General features: G+C 54.7%; 2 protein-coding genes across 6 annotated transcripts; both read right to left on the reverse strand.

Annotated features, from left to right (window-relative positions):
• Positions 1 to 601: 601 nt before the first annotated feature.
• On the reverse strand, positions 602 to 4,150 carry LOC310888838 (adenosine 5'-monophosphoramidase HINT1-like). Its single transcript, XM_083852452.1, has 3 exons — positions 3,968 to 4,150; positions 2,421 to 2,526; positions 602 to 1,726 (listed from the first exon to the last, which is right to left on the reverse strand). The coding sequence occupies exons 1-3, from the start codon at positions 4,108 to 4,110 to the stop codon at positions 1,472 to 1,474; spliced, it is 504 nt and encodes a 167-aa protein (XP_083708578.1). The 5' UTR covers positions 4,111 to 4,150; the 3' UTR covers positions 602 to 1,471.
• A 1,739-nt stretch (positions 4,151 to 5,889) lies between these two features.
• LOC310888839 (adenosine 5'-monophosphoramidase HINT1-like) lies at positions 5,890 to 12,570 on the reverse strand. Of its 5 annotated transcripts, XM_083852455.1 has the most exons (5): positions 12,388 to 12,561; positions 10,845 to 10,950; positions 8,556 to 8,602; positions 7,939 to 8,022; positions 5,890 to 7,290 (listed from the first exon to the last, which is right to left on the reverse strand). In XM_083852455.1, exons 1-4 carry the CDS (start codon positions 12,528 to 12,530, stop codon positions 7,953 to 7,955), a joined length of 366 nt encoding a protein of 121 aa, XP_083708581.1. In that variant the 5' UTR covers positions 12,531 to 12,561; the 3' UTR covers positions 5,890 to 7,290; positions 7,939 to 7,952. The 5 variants fall into 5 exon arrangements, 3 of the variants coding, with proteins under 3 accessions (XP_083708581.1, XP_083708580.1, XP_083708579.1); XM_083852454.1 differs by lacking the exon at positions 7,939 to 8,022 and having other exon boundaries at positions 6,570 to 7,290; XR_014576203.1 differs by lacking the exons at positions 7,939 to 8,022; positions 10,845 to 10,950 and having other exon boundaries at positions 12,388 to 12,567.
• Between the last annotated feature and the right edge of the window lie 375 nt (positions 12,571 to 12,945).

The following is a 12,945-nucleotide window of genomic DNA, read 5'->3' on the forward strand; positions in this document are numbered from 1 at the left end:
TGCCTATTAAGCAAAGAGATTACCAATCGTCTTCCTCCTCTACTTTCTCAGGAATTAAACACCTTTTGTGAAAGACTACAAGCGCTGATAGCATTAGCTAGACCTAGCTAGACCGACTGGGGAACAGTTGAACACGTAAATACTTACTCAAGGTCCATTTGCACAGGTTTCTTTGAGCAGTTCCATGGGCTCTTCTACGTCAACAAAACAGACCAATGAAAGAGACCAAGGACAAATACAGAAACAGAACAGTTGATCAAGTGCCAATTTAAGAAGCTTTCCCTGAAAGGGCAACAGCATCTCCACCTCCACCCACCCCTCCCCTCCCCTCCCCTCCCCTCCCCCCCCCCAAGTAGTTGACTTCCACAACTATTTTCATCTGACCCCGCAAACGGCAAATTCTATATTACTTCGAGTAGAACAAGGGCTGTTTCTTGTTTCGGTTTGGTTTTTATCATTCAGCTTCTTCAAAAGACTTTAGTCATTCACAGCTGCAATCGTTAACCCCGCAAACAGATCCAGTAACAAAGATCATTCCTCCTGCTAAGGAATCGAGTTTCTTTGTGAGGAACGGAGTCACAAAAATCATTTCATTAGCAAGTTTCAAACACTAAAAATATTTAATAGCATTTTAACGCTCCCACGCTCCAGTAAGCCTTGAACGTAACCGCAATTAAACAAGGAGCACAGCAAAGCCAGAGGTCTAACAAAGCACGAGAGGTGATCGCATTTAAACGCCTTATGGTGCCTTTAGCTAATCCTTCTTCTAGTTCCTGAACAACGGACTTCGTTTAGGAAAAAAAAAGACTCTAAAAATACATACAAAAAAATAAAGGGAACGGCAGCCGAGTCTTGAACGTTCAGAAGCCGACTCAAGCATCCCAGAGCCTTCTACGCTTTGAAAAGCGTCTGTGGGAGAAATTACTTCTCGAAGTTGCGAAACCCACGACTGAAAAGAAAGCGGTAGCAAAACTCCTACGGTAGTCAAGAACAGGCTGACAAGCACCTGTCAGAAATCACACCGGGTAGAGTTTATTCTGCCTCCTCGGGACAGGGGCAGACAACAGACGATGCCTGGAAGCTTTCTTCCAACCTTATTCTTCTCTGGTTCTACATCTGCCAGTCCTCGATGCGGCTGTTTCGCAATAAAAGCACGCCCTTTTATTTGGGAGCAGGGGGAAGATAGCAAGGCCTCAAACACACAGCACATCCTAGATCGTCTTAGGGAGATGGAGACCCACAGGACCGCCGAGCGCTTCTATCTTCGCGTTTCAAATGACTGGGCAAACCACCATCTACACGACACTGTCAACAGACCGAAACATTCTTTTAACTTGCAGAACTATTTCCATCGGCAAGACACACAAGACAGAGGTCATATCCCCATGCTCCATCTTTATTGTGCAAGTGCTGCTCAAAGCTCTTTATTACCCTCCATAGACAGCCGTCCAGGAAAAAAAAACCAAAAAAATCATACATCAACAGGGGCTAGATTGACGGGCAACATATGAAACCTACTCGGCGGCGACCCGTACGCGTGCAGTGACGCCTGCGGTGCAAAAACCTTAGCCAGGAGGCCGGCCCAACTGACCGCCACCCAGAATACGTAGATGTACACGACAGCCCGAAGGGCCCGAGGGTGGGCATTCACAGCCATCCGGAATCCATTGGTCAGGTCCAGGTTAGCAGCAAACTTCTTGCCAACAACCATTACACGCCCAAGAAGCTGGAAAAAGGAAATAACGTTACCTAACATAACGTGCCACGACGCACAGAACGAACGCGAGCGGAGAACCATCCACAGAACACGGTTAGCTAATCCTTCACGATTCAACCGCTGCTCTTTGAATTACCCTCTAGACGGGAACAGACTACAAAACAGTCACAGAAGCTAAATTTGTCTCGGGGGTTAAAGCCCCCGTCATAGCTTCGGGCAACGTAAGCCGCTCTGGCGGAAAATAAAAGCTTCACGGTGCCTTTTCTTTTGCGTGGCCTCACAAAGCCTTGGAACTTGACTTGCATAGCTAACAGCGAAACAAACACCCAGCGCCGCTCAACCAGCTTTCCCTTTCCTCGCCTCTGACCTGCCCAAACCCCAAGCCCTCTTCTGCATACCACCGCCGCTGTCTGGAAACCGTGAAAACGGGCATCAGACCGTACTTCGGAACAACACTGCTTTTTGCACTACAAGCGCGTAGCCGGAGACCAGCATCGCTTTATATCGCCGCTCTTAGTCAAAAAGCTCAACTCCATTACAAGCTAGAGGCAAAAGACTACAGCATCGGAAAACCCAAAATAGCCTACTGTGCGCCCCTCCGCAACATCCAGAGGAAAAGAGGGGACGGGAAAGAGTCTAGGAAGTTACAAACTAGTTACAGGTACAGCCAGCCTAGCGAAAAGAAAGCTCCCACAGTACTCACGGGTCCGCCAGAATCTTCTGCTTCACATAACCGGACAACTGCCTTCTCAGGAAGGACTAGGAAAAAACACTGGAGCCTGAGGCGAACTATCACGGAACGCAAGGCGCTGGAGGAAGAGTAAACAGTTACAACGCAGTCAGCTTCAGAGAAAGGCAACAGCTTAAGCAAATCACTATGCCCCACCGAACTCGTCCTACCGAAGCAGATTATCAGGTACCCCAAACGCGCACGACAAAACAGCGATTCTTCTTAAGCGATCTTTGAATAGGCAAAGTTCTCTACCTTCTACACGCAAAACACACAAGCGGCAAACAATTGCTAACTGTCCTTCAGTTATGTCCAAATATTGCCTCGGCCAGAGGTAGGAAGGCATCTTCAAAGAACCCGGAGTAATCCGGCTGAGGCTGTATAAACTCTCCGTCCTCGATAACGCCACGTACTCAGGGGAAAGAACATTCCAAGTTAGCCCGTTACGGCCGGCTCTACGTCAGACACCTCCAGACCGAGGCCAAGGTATCACCTGCGAAACACGAATACCACCGATCTGTAGGAAACCATCGACTCGCAACTAATTGCGAGGGAACTCCCCAAATCACCAGCAGACCGAAACTGCATACGGCACCAGAAGCAGGATCCAGCACGCAAGGTGACGGGGGCAACGAGACAGCCGAGTACTTCAGATTAGCGACTTCCGGCAGTTTGATTTATTTTAGATGCGACTGAAACAGCGCCGATAAGACTCGATTCCACAGATGCTTTGCACTTCTTACTCACCATCGCCTTTCACTGCGCGACAATCGAGAATTACGAGCCTTCCTCACACTTCTCCCCCCTATAACATCGCTCAACTGTGAAACAGGCCTTCGGTACAGCGAGCTAAGCAAATTCAAGACCATTCGCTATAGCCAACTACACTCCAAAAGCAGTTCTAAGTTCCCCCCCTGCCTCAAGTGAGGACCAGCAGCCTGCGGGATTGACTGGCTTCTAGATGTTTAAGAAAGCTAGGAAAAGCTGCAATTCTTCCCTTTCACAAGCCACTTTGGAGAGAGCGTGCGCTCGCGTGCGCGGTGGGGGTGGTGCCATAACCAAAGCCTAGCACGGCCGAGCCGGGGCGTCTCTAGAACGCTGTCACGAGGCGCATCAAGACCTGCGTTTCTGCTACGCAGAAATGACTGATTACGGTCACTACTGCGATGCTCGCTGCCTATACGCAGGCAGTCCGAACCCCCAAGGAGACCGACTGCGCCGGCGACCCAGTACGCGCCGTGGCACCCCGGGGGCAGGCGGGACGCGCACCGAAGAAGCGCGGGGTTTTAGAGGCGCTGCAGTAGAGAGCGCCACGAGCCGGAGAGACCCCGACCGACCGACCGACCGACCGACCGACCGACCGTCCCTCCCTCCCTGCCTCCCTCCCTCCCTCCCGCAGCAAGGCCACCACCCGCCCTGCCGCACTCCCGGGACCCGCGACGGGCCCTCGTTTCAGAGGGCCTGCGAGCGGCCGAGGGAAGGAAGGAAAGAGAAGACTCGCACGACGACGCCGCGGCTACCTCCTCGCCCACGACCGCTCATCCTCACGGAGAACGTTGGCGGGGACCTCCTTGCCCTTGCAGGCGACCTCTCCGAAAGCGGCTGCAGCGGCAGCGCCGCCGCCGGGCCAGGCGGCCTGCGCCCTAACGATCCCGTCGGCCATGACGGCGCCCGCTCGGTACAACGCCCCCTCCCTTCCCGCACTCGGCCCGGCCCTCCGCGGCGCTCATTGGGCCGACAGATCGCCGCCGACCGCTCCCGCGCCTCGATTGGCTGCCTCGCCTGCCCTCTTCCCTTGTCCCCGCCCTCTCGGCGGCTCCGCTCCCGTCGACCCGGTGCTTATCGGCGCTCAGGGAGGTCGCGTGCCCTCGGGGCGCGGAGGGATCCGACCGGGAGGGAGGAAGTGGGCGCCCGAAAACGGGCTGGGCGGCTCCGCGGAGGGAAGCCGGGCCCTGCACGGCTGGGAAACGAGCTCCACAGAACGGTTGCTCCGATCATAGAATCATAGCATGGCTTGGCTTGGCAGGGACCTTACTTAAAGATCACCTAATTCCAACCCCCCCGCCCTGGGCAGGGACACCTTCCACTAGACCACGTTGCTCAAAGCCCCATCCAACCTGGCCTTAAACACTTCCAGGGACGGGGCATCCGCCACTTCTCCTGGCAACCCGTTCCAGTGCCTCACCCCCCTCTCAGGAAAGAATCTCTTCCAACTATCCAGTCTAAGTCTACCCTCTTTGAGTTTAAAACCATTACTCCTTGCCCTATCGCTCCTCTCCCTGACAAAGAGTCCCTCCCCAGCTTTCCTGTAGGGCCCCCCCTTTGGGTACTGGAAGGCCCCTCCAAGGTCTCCCCGGAGCCTTCTCTTCTCTCTCCAGGCTGAACCACCCCAACTCCCTCAGCCTGCCTTCCTGGGAGAGGTGCCCCAGCCCCCTGGTCATCTTCGTGGCCCTCCTCTGGACGCGTTCTAGTACGTCCCCGTCCTTCTTGTGCTGGGGGCCCCAGAGCTGAACACAGTACTTACTCTAGGTGGGGCCTCACAAGAGCACAGCAGCAGAGAGGGAGAATCACCTCCCTCGACTTGCCGGCCGCCCTCCTTTTGATGCGGCCCAGGATACGGGTGGCTTTCCGGGCTGCAAGCGTCCATTGCATTGCCGGCTCCGGTTGACGAGCTTCTCATCAACCAACGCCCCCAGGCCCTTCTCCTCAGAGCTGCTCTCCATCCATTCTCCGCCCAGCCTGGATTCGTGCTTAGGATTGCCCCGGACCAAATGCGGGACCTCGCGCTCGTAGCCCCAACTATTATTTATGACCCTATCAGCTCCACCCCAAACACGCTGGTGGCTTTTGGGCGCTGCTCCCCGCAGGCAGATCCCCGCTTTTGCCAGGGCAGGCCTTACCTTTTCAGAAGTTGCTCCACAACCTTCCCTGAGAGCCCCACTTCAACTGCTGGTGTTTCTAAGGGGGAAAGCTGCACCTCCCGCGCACGGGGTGGCGGGGAGGAATACAAAGCCTGTGCTCAGCCCTGGCACATCACAACTGGGTTTGTGCTCAGCTGGGGAGGAGGCTTCTGGAAAAATAGGCAGTGCCCCCCAAGGCTGCCCAAGCGTGGTCCGCGGTGCCCTGCAGCAGCCCCAGGGAGAGCGGAGCTCAAACTGGCCCGACACGGCGGCAGGGACGTGGCCGTCCCCACACGCGCGGTTCCTGCCTGAGTAGGCCACAGCGCTTCTGCCTCTCTGACAGGCTTGGAGGGTAACGACATCAGAATACGCTCGCTTTAGTTTGAGGTTCCAGCCGCTACTGCCATCGGGATGGCACACGGGGACGGGGCTGGGGCTGGGGCTGGGGGCAGGCAACCACAGGCAGCTTTAACATCTCAGTCCTCCCCGTCGGCCATCTCCCAGCTACCACGCGGGCCACTCAGTGCGACCAGACACCAATTCACCCAAGGCAACAAAAATATTTACAGAGCTACACCTCTCCTCGTAACTGTTTGTTGTTTACGGCTGAAACCAGTCCTGGGATAGGATATGCCACCTGGACTGAGCAAAGCCTTTGATATGGTCCCTCACCACATTCTTCTCTCTAAATTGGAGAGGTATGGATTTGAAGGATGGACTGCTGGGCGGATAAAGAATTGGTTGGCTGGTCGCAGCCAAAGGGTTGTGGTCAACGGCTCTATGTCTGGGTGGAGGCCGGTCACAAGCGGTGTCCCTCAGGGGTCGGCCTCGGGACCGGTGCTCTTCAACATCTTTAGCAATGACACAGACGACGGAATCGAGCAAGTTTGCAGATGACACCAAGCTGAGCGGTGCAGTCGATACAACAGAGGGAAGGGATGCCGTCCGGAGGGACCTGGACAGGCCGGAGAAGTGGGCCCATGAGAACCTAATGAGGTTCAACAAGGCCAAGTGCAAGGCGTTGACCTTGGGCTGGGGCAATCCCAGGTATTTCTATAGACTGGGAGAAGAAGAACTTGAGAGCAGCCCTGCGGAGAAGGACTTGGGGGTCCTGATGGACGAGAAGCTGGACACGAGCCAGCAGCGCGCGCTTGCAGCCCGGAAGGCCAACTGTGTCCTGGGCTGCATTAACAAAGGGGTGGCCAGCAGGGAGAGGGAGGTGATTATCCCCCTCTACCCTGCTCTTGGGAGACCCCACCTGGAATACTGCGTGCAGGCCTGGGGCCCCCAGCACAAGAAGGATGTGGAGCTCTTGGAAAGGTCAGTCTCACCTCCGTCCCTGGAAAGGTGTTGGAACAGCTGGAAAGGTGTTGGAACAGCTTGTTCTGGATGCCATCTCCAAGCCATTGGAAGAGAAGGAGGTTATGAGGAGTAGTCAGCATGGATTCACCAAGGGGAAATCGTGCTCGACCGACCTCGTTGCCTTCTATGATGGCATCACCAGCTGCGTTGATGGAGGGAGAGCAGTGGATGTCATCTACCTTGACTTTAGCAAGGCTTCCGATACTGTCTCCCACGACGTCCTGCTAGCAAAGCTGAGAAAGCGTGGGATAGACGAGTGGACGGTAAGGTGGGTTGAGACCTGGCTGACCGGCCGAGCTCAGAGGGTGGTGATCGGCGGCGCAGAGTCCGGCTGCAGCCCTGTGACTAGCGGTGTTCCCCAGGGGTCGGTGCTGGGTCCGGTCTTGTTCAACATCTTCATCGCCGACCTTGACGAGGGAATAGTGTCCAGCCTCAGCAAGTACGCCGATGATACAAAGCTGGGAGGAGTGGCCGACACGCCAGAAGGCTGTGCTGCCATTCAGCGAGACCTGGGCGGGCTGGAGAGCTGGGCAGGAAGAAGCCAAATGAAGTTTAACAAGAGCAAGCGTAGAGTCCTGCACCTGGGAAGGAACAACCGCGTGTATCAGTACAGGCTGGGGGATGACCTGCTGGAGAGGAGCGCTGCGGAGAAGGACCCGGGGGTCCTGGTGGACGACAGGTTGACCATGAGCCAGCGGCGTGCCCTGGTGGCCAAGAAGGCCAATGGGATCCTGGCGTGCGTTAAAAGGAGCGTGGCCAGCAGGTCAAGGGAGGTGATCCTCCCCCTCTACTCTGCCCTGGGCAGGCCTCGCCTGGAGTACCGTGTCCGGTTCCGGGCTCCCCAGTACAAAAAGAGAGACAGGGATCTCCTGGAAAGAGTCCAGCGGAGGGCAACAAAGATGATACGGGGCCTGGAGCATCTCCCCTATGAGCAAAGACTGAGAGACCTGGGCCTGTTCAGCCTTGAGAAGAGAAGACTGAGAGGGGATCTTATCAATGATTACAAATATCTTAAGTGTGGGAGACAGTGGGACTTGGCCACCCTCTTTTCAGTGGTTTGTGGGGATAGGACAAGGGGCAACGGCCAAAAACTGGAGCACAGGAAGTTCCGCACCAACACGCGAAAGAACTTCTTCACGGTGAGGGTGACGGAGCGCTGGAACAGGCTGCCCGGGGAGGTTGTGGAGTCTCCTTCTCCGGAGATATTCAAGGCCCGTCTGGACGCCTACCTGGGCAGCCTGCTCTAGGGAACCTGCTCTGGCAGGGGGGTTGGACCCGACGATCTCTTGAGGTCCCTTCCAACCCCTACGAATCTGTATATACAGGAGTAAAAATACACGTGTTGATAGCGATAGGACAAGGGGGAATGGTTTTAAACTAAGACAGGGGAGATTTAGCTTAGATATTAGGAGAAAGTTTTTCACTCAGAGGGTGGTGAGGCACTGGAACGGGTTGCCCAGAGAGGTTCTGGATGCCCCATCCCTGGAGGCATTCAAGGCCAGGCTGGACGCGGCTCTGGGCAGCCTGCTCTAGTGGTTGGCAACGCTGCCCAGAGCAGGGGGGTTGAAACTAGATGATCTTTAAGGTGCTTTTCAACCCAGGCCATTCTATGGTTCTATGATATGCTCTTTGAAAGCGTACAGGCTAAAGGAAGGGTCAAATTGGTGCCTCGGGGGCAAATTTCTTCGCCTTCTACGGTTGTCTAACAGTGCCTATTAAGCAAAGAGATTACCAATCGTCTTCCTCCTCTACTTTCTCAGGAATTAAACACCTTTTGTGAAAGACTACAAGCGCTGATAGCATTAGCTAGACGGACTGGGGAACAGTTGAACACGTAAATACTTACTCAAGGTCCATTTGCACAGGTTTCTTTGAGCAGTTCCATGGGCTCTTCTACGTCAACAAAACAGACCAATGAAAGAGACCAAGGACAAATACAGAAACAGAACAGTTGATCAAGTGCCAATTTAAGAAGCTTTCCCTGAAAGGGCAACAGCATCTCCACCTCCACCCACCCCTCCCCTCCCCTCCCCTCCCCTCCCCTCCCCTCCCCCCCCCCCCCCCCAAGTAGTTGACTTCCACAACTATTTTCATCTGACCCCGCAAACGGCAAATTCTATATTACTTCGAGTAGAACAAGGGCTGTTTCTTGTTTCGGTTTGGTTTTTATCATTCAGCTTCTTCAAAAGACTTTAGTCATTCACAGCTGCAATCGTTAACCCCGCAAACAGATCCAGTAACAAAGATCATTCCTCCTGCTAAGGAATCGAGTTTCTTTGTGAGGAACGGAGTCACAAAAATCATTTCATTAGCAAGTTTCAAACACTAAAAATATTTAATAGCATTTTAACGCTCCCACGCTCCAGTAAGCCTTGAACGTAACCGCAATTAAACAAGGAGCACAGCAAAGCCAGAGGTCTAACAAAGCACGAGAGGTGATCGCATTTAAACGCCTTATGGTGCCTTTAGCTAATCCTTCTTCTAGTTCCTGAACAACGGACTTCGTTTAGAAAAAAAGAAGACTCTAAAAATACATACAAAAAAATAAAGGGAACGGCAGCCGAGTCTTGAACGTTCAGAAGCCGACTCAAGCATCCCAGAGCCTTCTACGCTTTGAAAAGCGTCTGTGGGAGAAATTACTTCTCGAAGTTGCGAAACCCACGACTGAAAAGAAAGCGGTAGCAAAACTCCTACGGTAGTCAAGAACAGGCTGACAAGCACCTGTCAGAAATCACACCGGGCAGAGTTTATTCTGCCTCCTCGGGACAGGGGCAGACAACAGACGATGCCTGGAAGCTTTCTTCCAACCTTATTCTTCTCTGGTTCTACATCTGCCAGTCCTCGATGCGGCTGTTTCGCAATAAAAGCACGCCCTTTTATTTGGGAGCAGGGGGAAGATAGCAAGGCCTCAAACACACAGCACATCCTAGATCGTCTTAGGGAGATGGAGACCCACAGGACCGCCGAGCGCTTCTATCTTCGCGTTTCAAATGACTGGGCAAACCACCATCTACACGACACTGTCAACAGACCGAAACATTCTTTTAACTTGCAGAACTATTTCCATCGGCAAGACACACAAGACAGAGGTCATATCCCCATGCTCCATCTTTATTGTGCAAGTGCTGCTCAAAGCTCTTTATTACCCTCCATAGACAGCCGTCCAGGAAAAAAAAAACAAAAAAATCATACGTCAACAGGGGCTAGATTGACGGGCAACATATGAAACCTACTCGGCGGCGACCCGTACGCGTGCAGTGACGCCTGCGGTGCAAAAACCTTAGCCAGGAGGCCGGCCCAACTGACCGCCACCCAGAATACGTAGATGTACACGACAGCCCGAAGGGCCCGAGGGTGGGCATTCACAGCCATCCGGAATCCATTGGTCAGGTCCAGGTTAGCAGCAAACTTCTTGCCAACAACCATTACACGCCCAAGAAGCTGGAAAAAGGAAATAACGTTACCTAACATAACGTGCCACGACGCACAGAACGAACGCGAGCGGAGAACCATCCACAGAACACGGTTAGCTAATCCTTCACGATTCAACCGCTGCTCTTTGAATTACCCTCTAGACAGGAACAGACTACAAAACAGTCACAGAAGCTAAATTTGTCTCGGGGGTTAAAGCCCCCGTCATAGCTTCGGGCAACGTAAGCCGCTCTGGCGGAAAATAAAAGCTTCACGGTGCCTTTTCTTTTGCGTGGCCTCACAAAGCCTTGGAACTTGACTTGCATAGCTAACAGCGAAACAAACACCCAGCGCCGCTCAACCAGCTTTCCCTTTCCTCGCCTCTGACCTGCCCAAACCCCAAGCCCTCTTCTGCATACCACCGCCGCTGTCTGGAAACCGTGAAAACGGGCATCAGACCGTACTTCGGAACAACACTGCTTTTTGCACTACAAGCGCGTAGCCGGAGACCAGCATCGCTTTATATCGCCGCTCTTAGTCAAAAAGCTCAACTCCATTACAAGCTAGAGGCAAAAGACTACAGCATCGGAAAACCCAAAATAGCCTACTGTGCGCCCCTCCGCAACATCCAGAGGAAAAGAGGGGACGGGAAAGAGTCTAGGAAGTTACAAACTAGTTACAGGTACAGCCAGCCTAGCGAAAAGAAAGCTCCCACAGTACTCACGGGTCCGCCAGAATCTTCTGCTTCACATAACCGGACAACTGCCTTCTCAGGAAGGACTAGGAAAAAACACTGGAGCCTGAGGCGAACTATCACGGAACGCAAGGCGCTGGAGGAAGAGTAAACAGTTACAACGCAGTCAGCTTCAGAGAAAGGCAACAGCTTAAGCAAATCACTATGCCCCACCGAACTCGTCCTACCGAAGCAGATTATCAGGTACCCCAAACGCGCACGACAAAACAGCGATTCTTCTTAAGCGATCTTTGAATAGGCAAAGTTCTCTACCTTCTACACGCAAAACACACAAGCGGCAAACAATTGCTAACTGTCCTTCAGTTATGTCCAAATATTGCCTCGGCCAGAGGTAGGAAGGCATCTTCAAAGAACCCGGAGTAATCCGGCTGAGGCTGTATAAACTCTCCGTCCTCGATAACGCCACGTACTCAGGGGAAAGAACATTCCAAGTTAGCCCGTTACGGCCGGCTCTACGTCAGACACCTCCAGACCGAGGCCAAGGTATCACCTGCGAAACACGAATACCACCGATCTGTAGGAAACCATCGACTCGCAACTAATTGCGAGGGAACTCCCCAAATCACCAGCAGACCGAAACTGCATACGGCACCAGAAGCAGGATCCAGCACGCAAGGTGACGGGGGCAACGAGACAGCCGAGTACTTCAGATTAGCGACTTCCGGCAGTTTGATTTATTTTAGATGCGACTGAAACAGCGCCGATAAGACTCGATTCCACAGATGCTTTGCACTTCTTACTCACCATCGCCTTTCACTGCGCGACAATCGAGAATTACGAGCCTTCCTCACACTTCTCCCCCCTATAACATCGCTCAACTGTGAAACAGGCCTTCGGTACAGCGAGCTAAGCAAATTCAAGACCATTCGCTATAGCCAACTACACTCCAAAAGCAGTTCTAAGTTCCCCCCCTGCCTCAAGTGAGGACCAGCAGCCTGCGGGATTGACTGGCTTCTAGATGTTTAAGAAAGCTAGGAAAAGCTGCAATTCTTCCCTTTCACAAGCCACTTTGGAGAGAGCGTGCGCTCGCGTGCGCGGTGGGGGTGGTGCCATAACCAAAGCCTAGCACGGCCGAGCCGGGGCGTCTCTAGAACGCTGTCACGAGGCGCATCAAGACCTGCGTTTCTGCTACGCAGAAATGACTGATTACGGTCACTACTGCGATGCTCGCTGCCTATACGCAGGCAGTCCGAACCCCCAAGGAGACCGACTGCGCCGGCGACCCAGTACGCGCCGTGGCACCCCGGGGGCAGGCGGGACGCGCACCGAAGAAGCGCGGGGTTTTAGAGGCGCTGCAGTAGAGAGCGCCACGAGCCGGAGAGACCCCGACCGACCGACCGACCGACCGTCCGTCCGTCCGTCCGTCCCTCCCTGCCTCCCTCCCTCCCGCAGCAAGGCCACCACCCGCCCTGCCGCACTCCCGGGACCCGCGACGGGCCCTCGTTTCAGAGGGCCTGCGAGCGGCCGAGGGAAGGAAGGAAAGAGAAGACTCGCACGACGACGCCGCGGCTACCTCCTCGCCCACGACCGCTCATCCTCACGGAGAACGTTGGCGGGGACCTCCTTGCCCTTGCAGGCGACCTCTCCGAAAGCGGCTGCAGCGGCAGCGCCGCCGCCGGGCCAGGCGGCCTGCGCCCTAACGATCCCGTCGGCCATGACGGCGCCCGCTCGGTACAACGCCCCCTCCCTTCCCGCACTCGGCCCGGCCCTCCGCGGCGCTCATTGGGCCGACAGATCGCCGCCGACCGCTCCCGCGCCTCGATTGGCTGCCTCGCCTGCCCTCTTCCCTTGTCCCCGCCCTCTCGGCGGCTCCGCTCCCGTCGACCCGGTGCTTATCGGCGCTCAGGGAGGTCGCGTGCCCTCGGGGCGCGGAGGGATCCGACCGGGAGGGAGGAAGTGGGCGCCCGAAAACGGGCTGGGCGGCTCCGCGGAGGGAAGCCGGGCCCTGCACGGCTGGGAAACGAGCTCCACAGAACGGTTGCTCCGATCATAGAATCATAGCATGGCTTGGCTTGGCAGGGACCTTACTTAAAGATCACCTAATTCCAACCCCCCCGCCCTGGGCAGGGAC

This window comes from Anser anser, assembly GCF_964211835.1.
Source record: "Anser anser genome assembly, contig: SUPER_W_unloc_2, whole genome shotgun sequence".
NCBI lineage: Eukaryota > Metazoa > Chordata > Aves > Anseriformes > Anatidae > Anser > Anser anser.

Coding starts and splice junctions, on each gene's coding strand:
- LOC310888838 (XM_083852452.1), bottom strand. CDS start 4,110: ATGGCCGACGGGATCGTTAGGGCGCAGGCCGCCTGGCCCGGCGGCGGC. Junction 2,527..3,967: donor GAGCGGTCGTGGGCGAGGAG/GTAGCCGCGGCG, acceptor CTCTTCCTCCAG/CGCCTTGCGTTCCGTGATAG. Junction 1,727..2,420: donor CAGAAGATTCTGGCGGACCC/GTGAGTACTGTG, acceptor TCCTTTTTCCAG/CTTCTTGGGCGTGTAATGGT.
- LOC310888839 (XM_083852453.1), bottom strand. CDS start 12,530: ATGGCCGACGGGATCGTTAGGGCGCAGGCCGCCTGGCCCGGCGGCGGC. Junction 10,951..12,387: donor GAGCGGTCGTGGGCGAGGAG/GTAGCCGCGGCG, acceptor CTCTTCCTCCAG/CGCCTTGCGTTCCGTGATAG. Junction 10,151..10,844: donor CAGAAGATTCTGGCGGACCC/GTGAGTACTGTG, acceptor TCCTTTTTCCAG/CTTCTTGGGCGTGTAATGGT.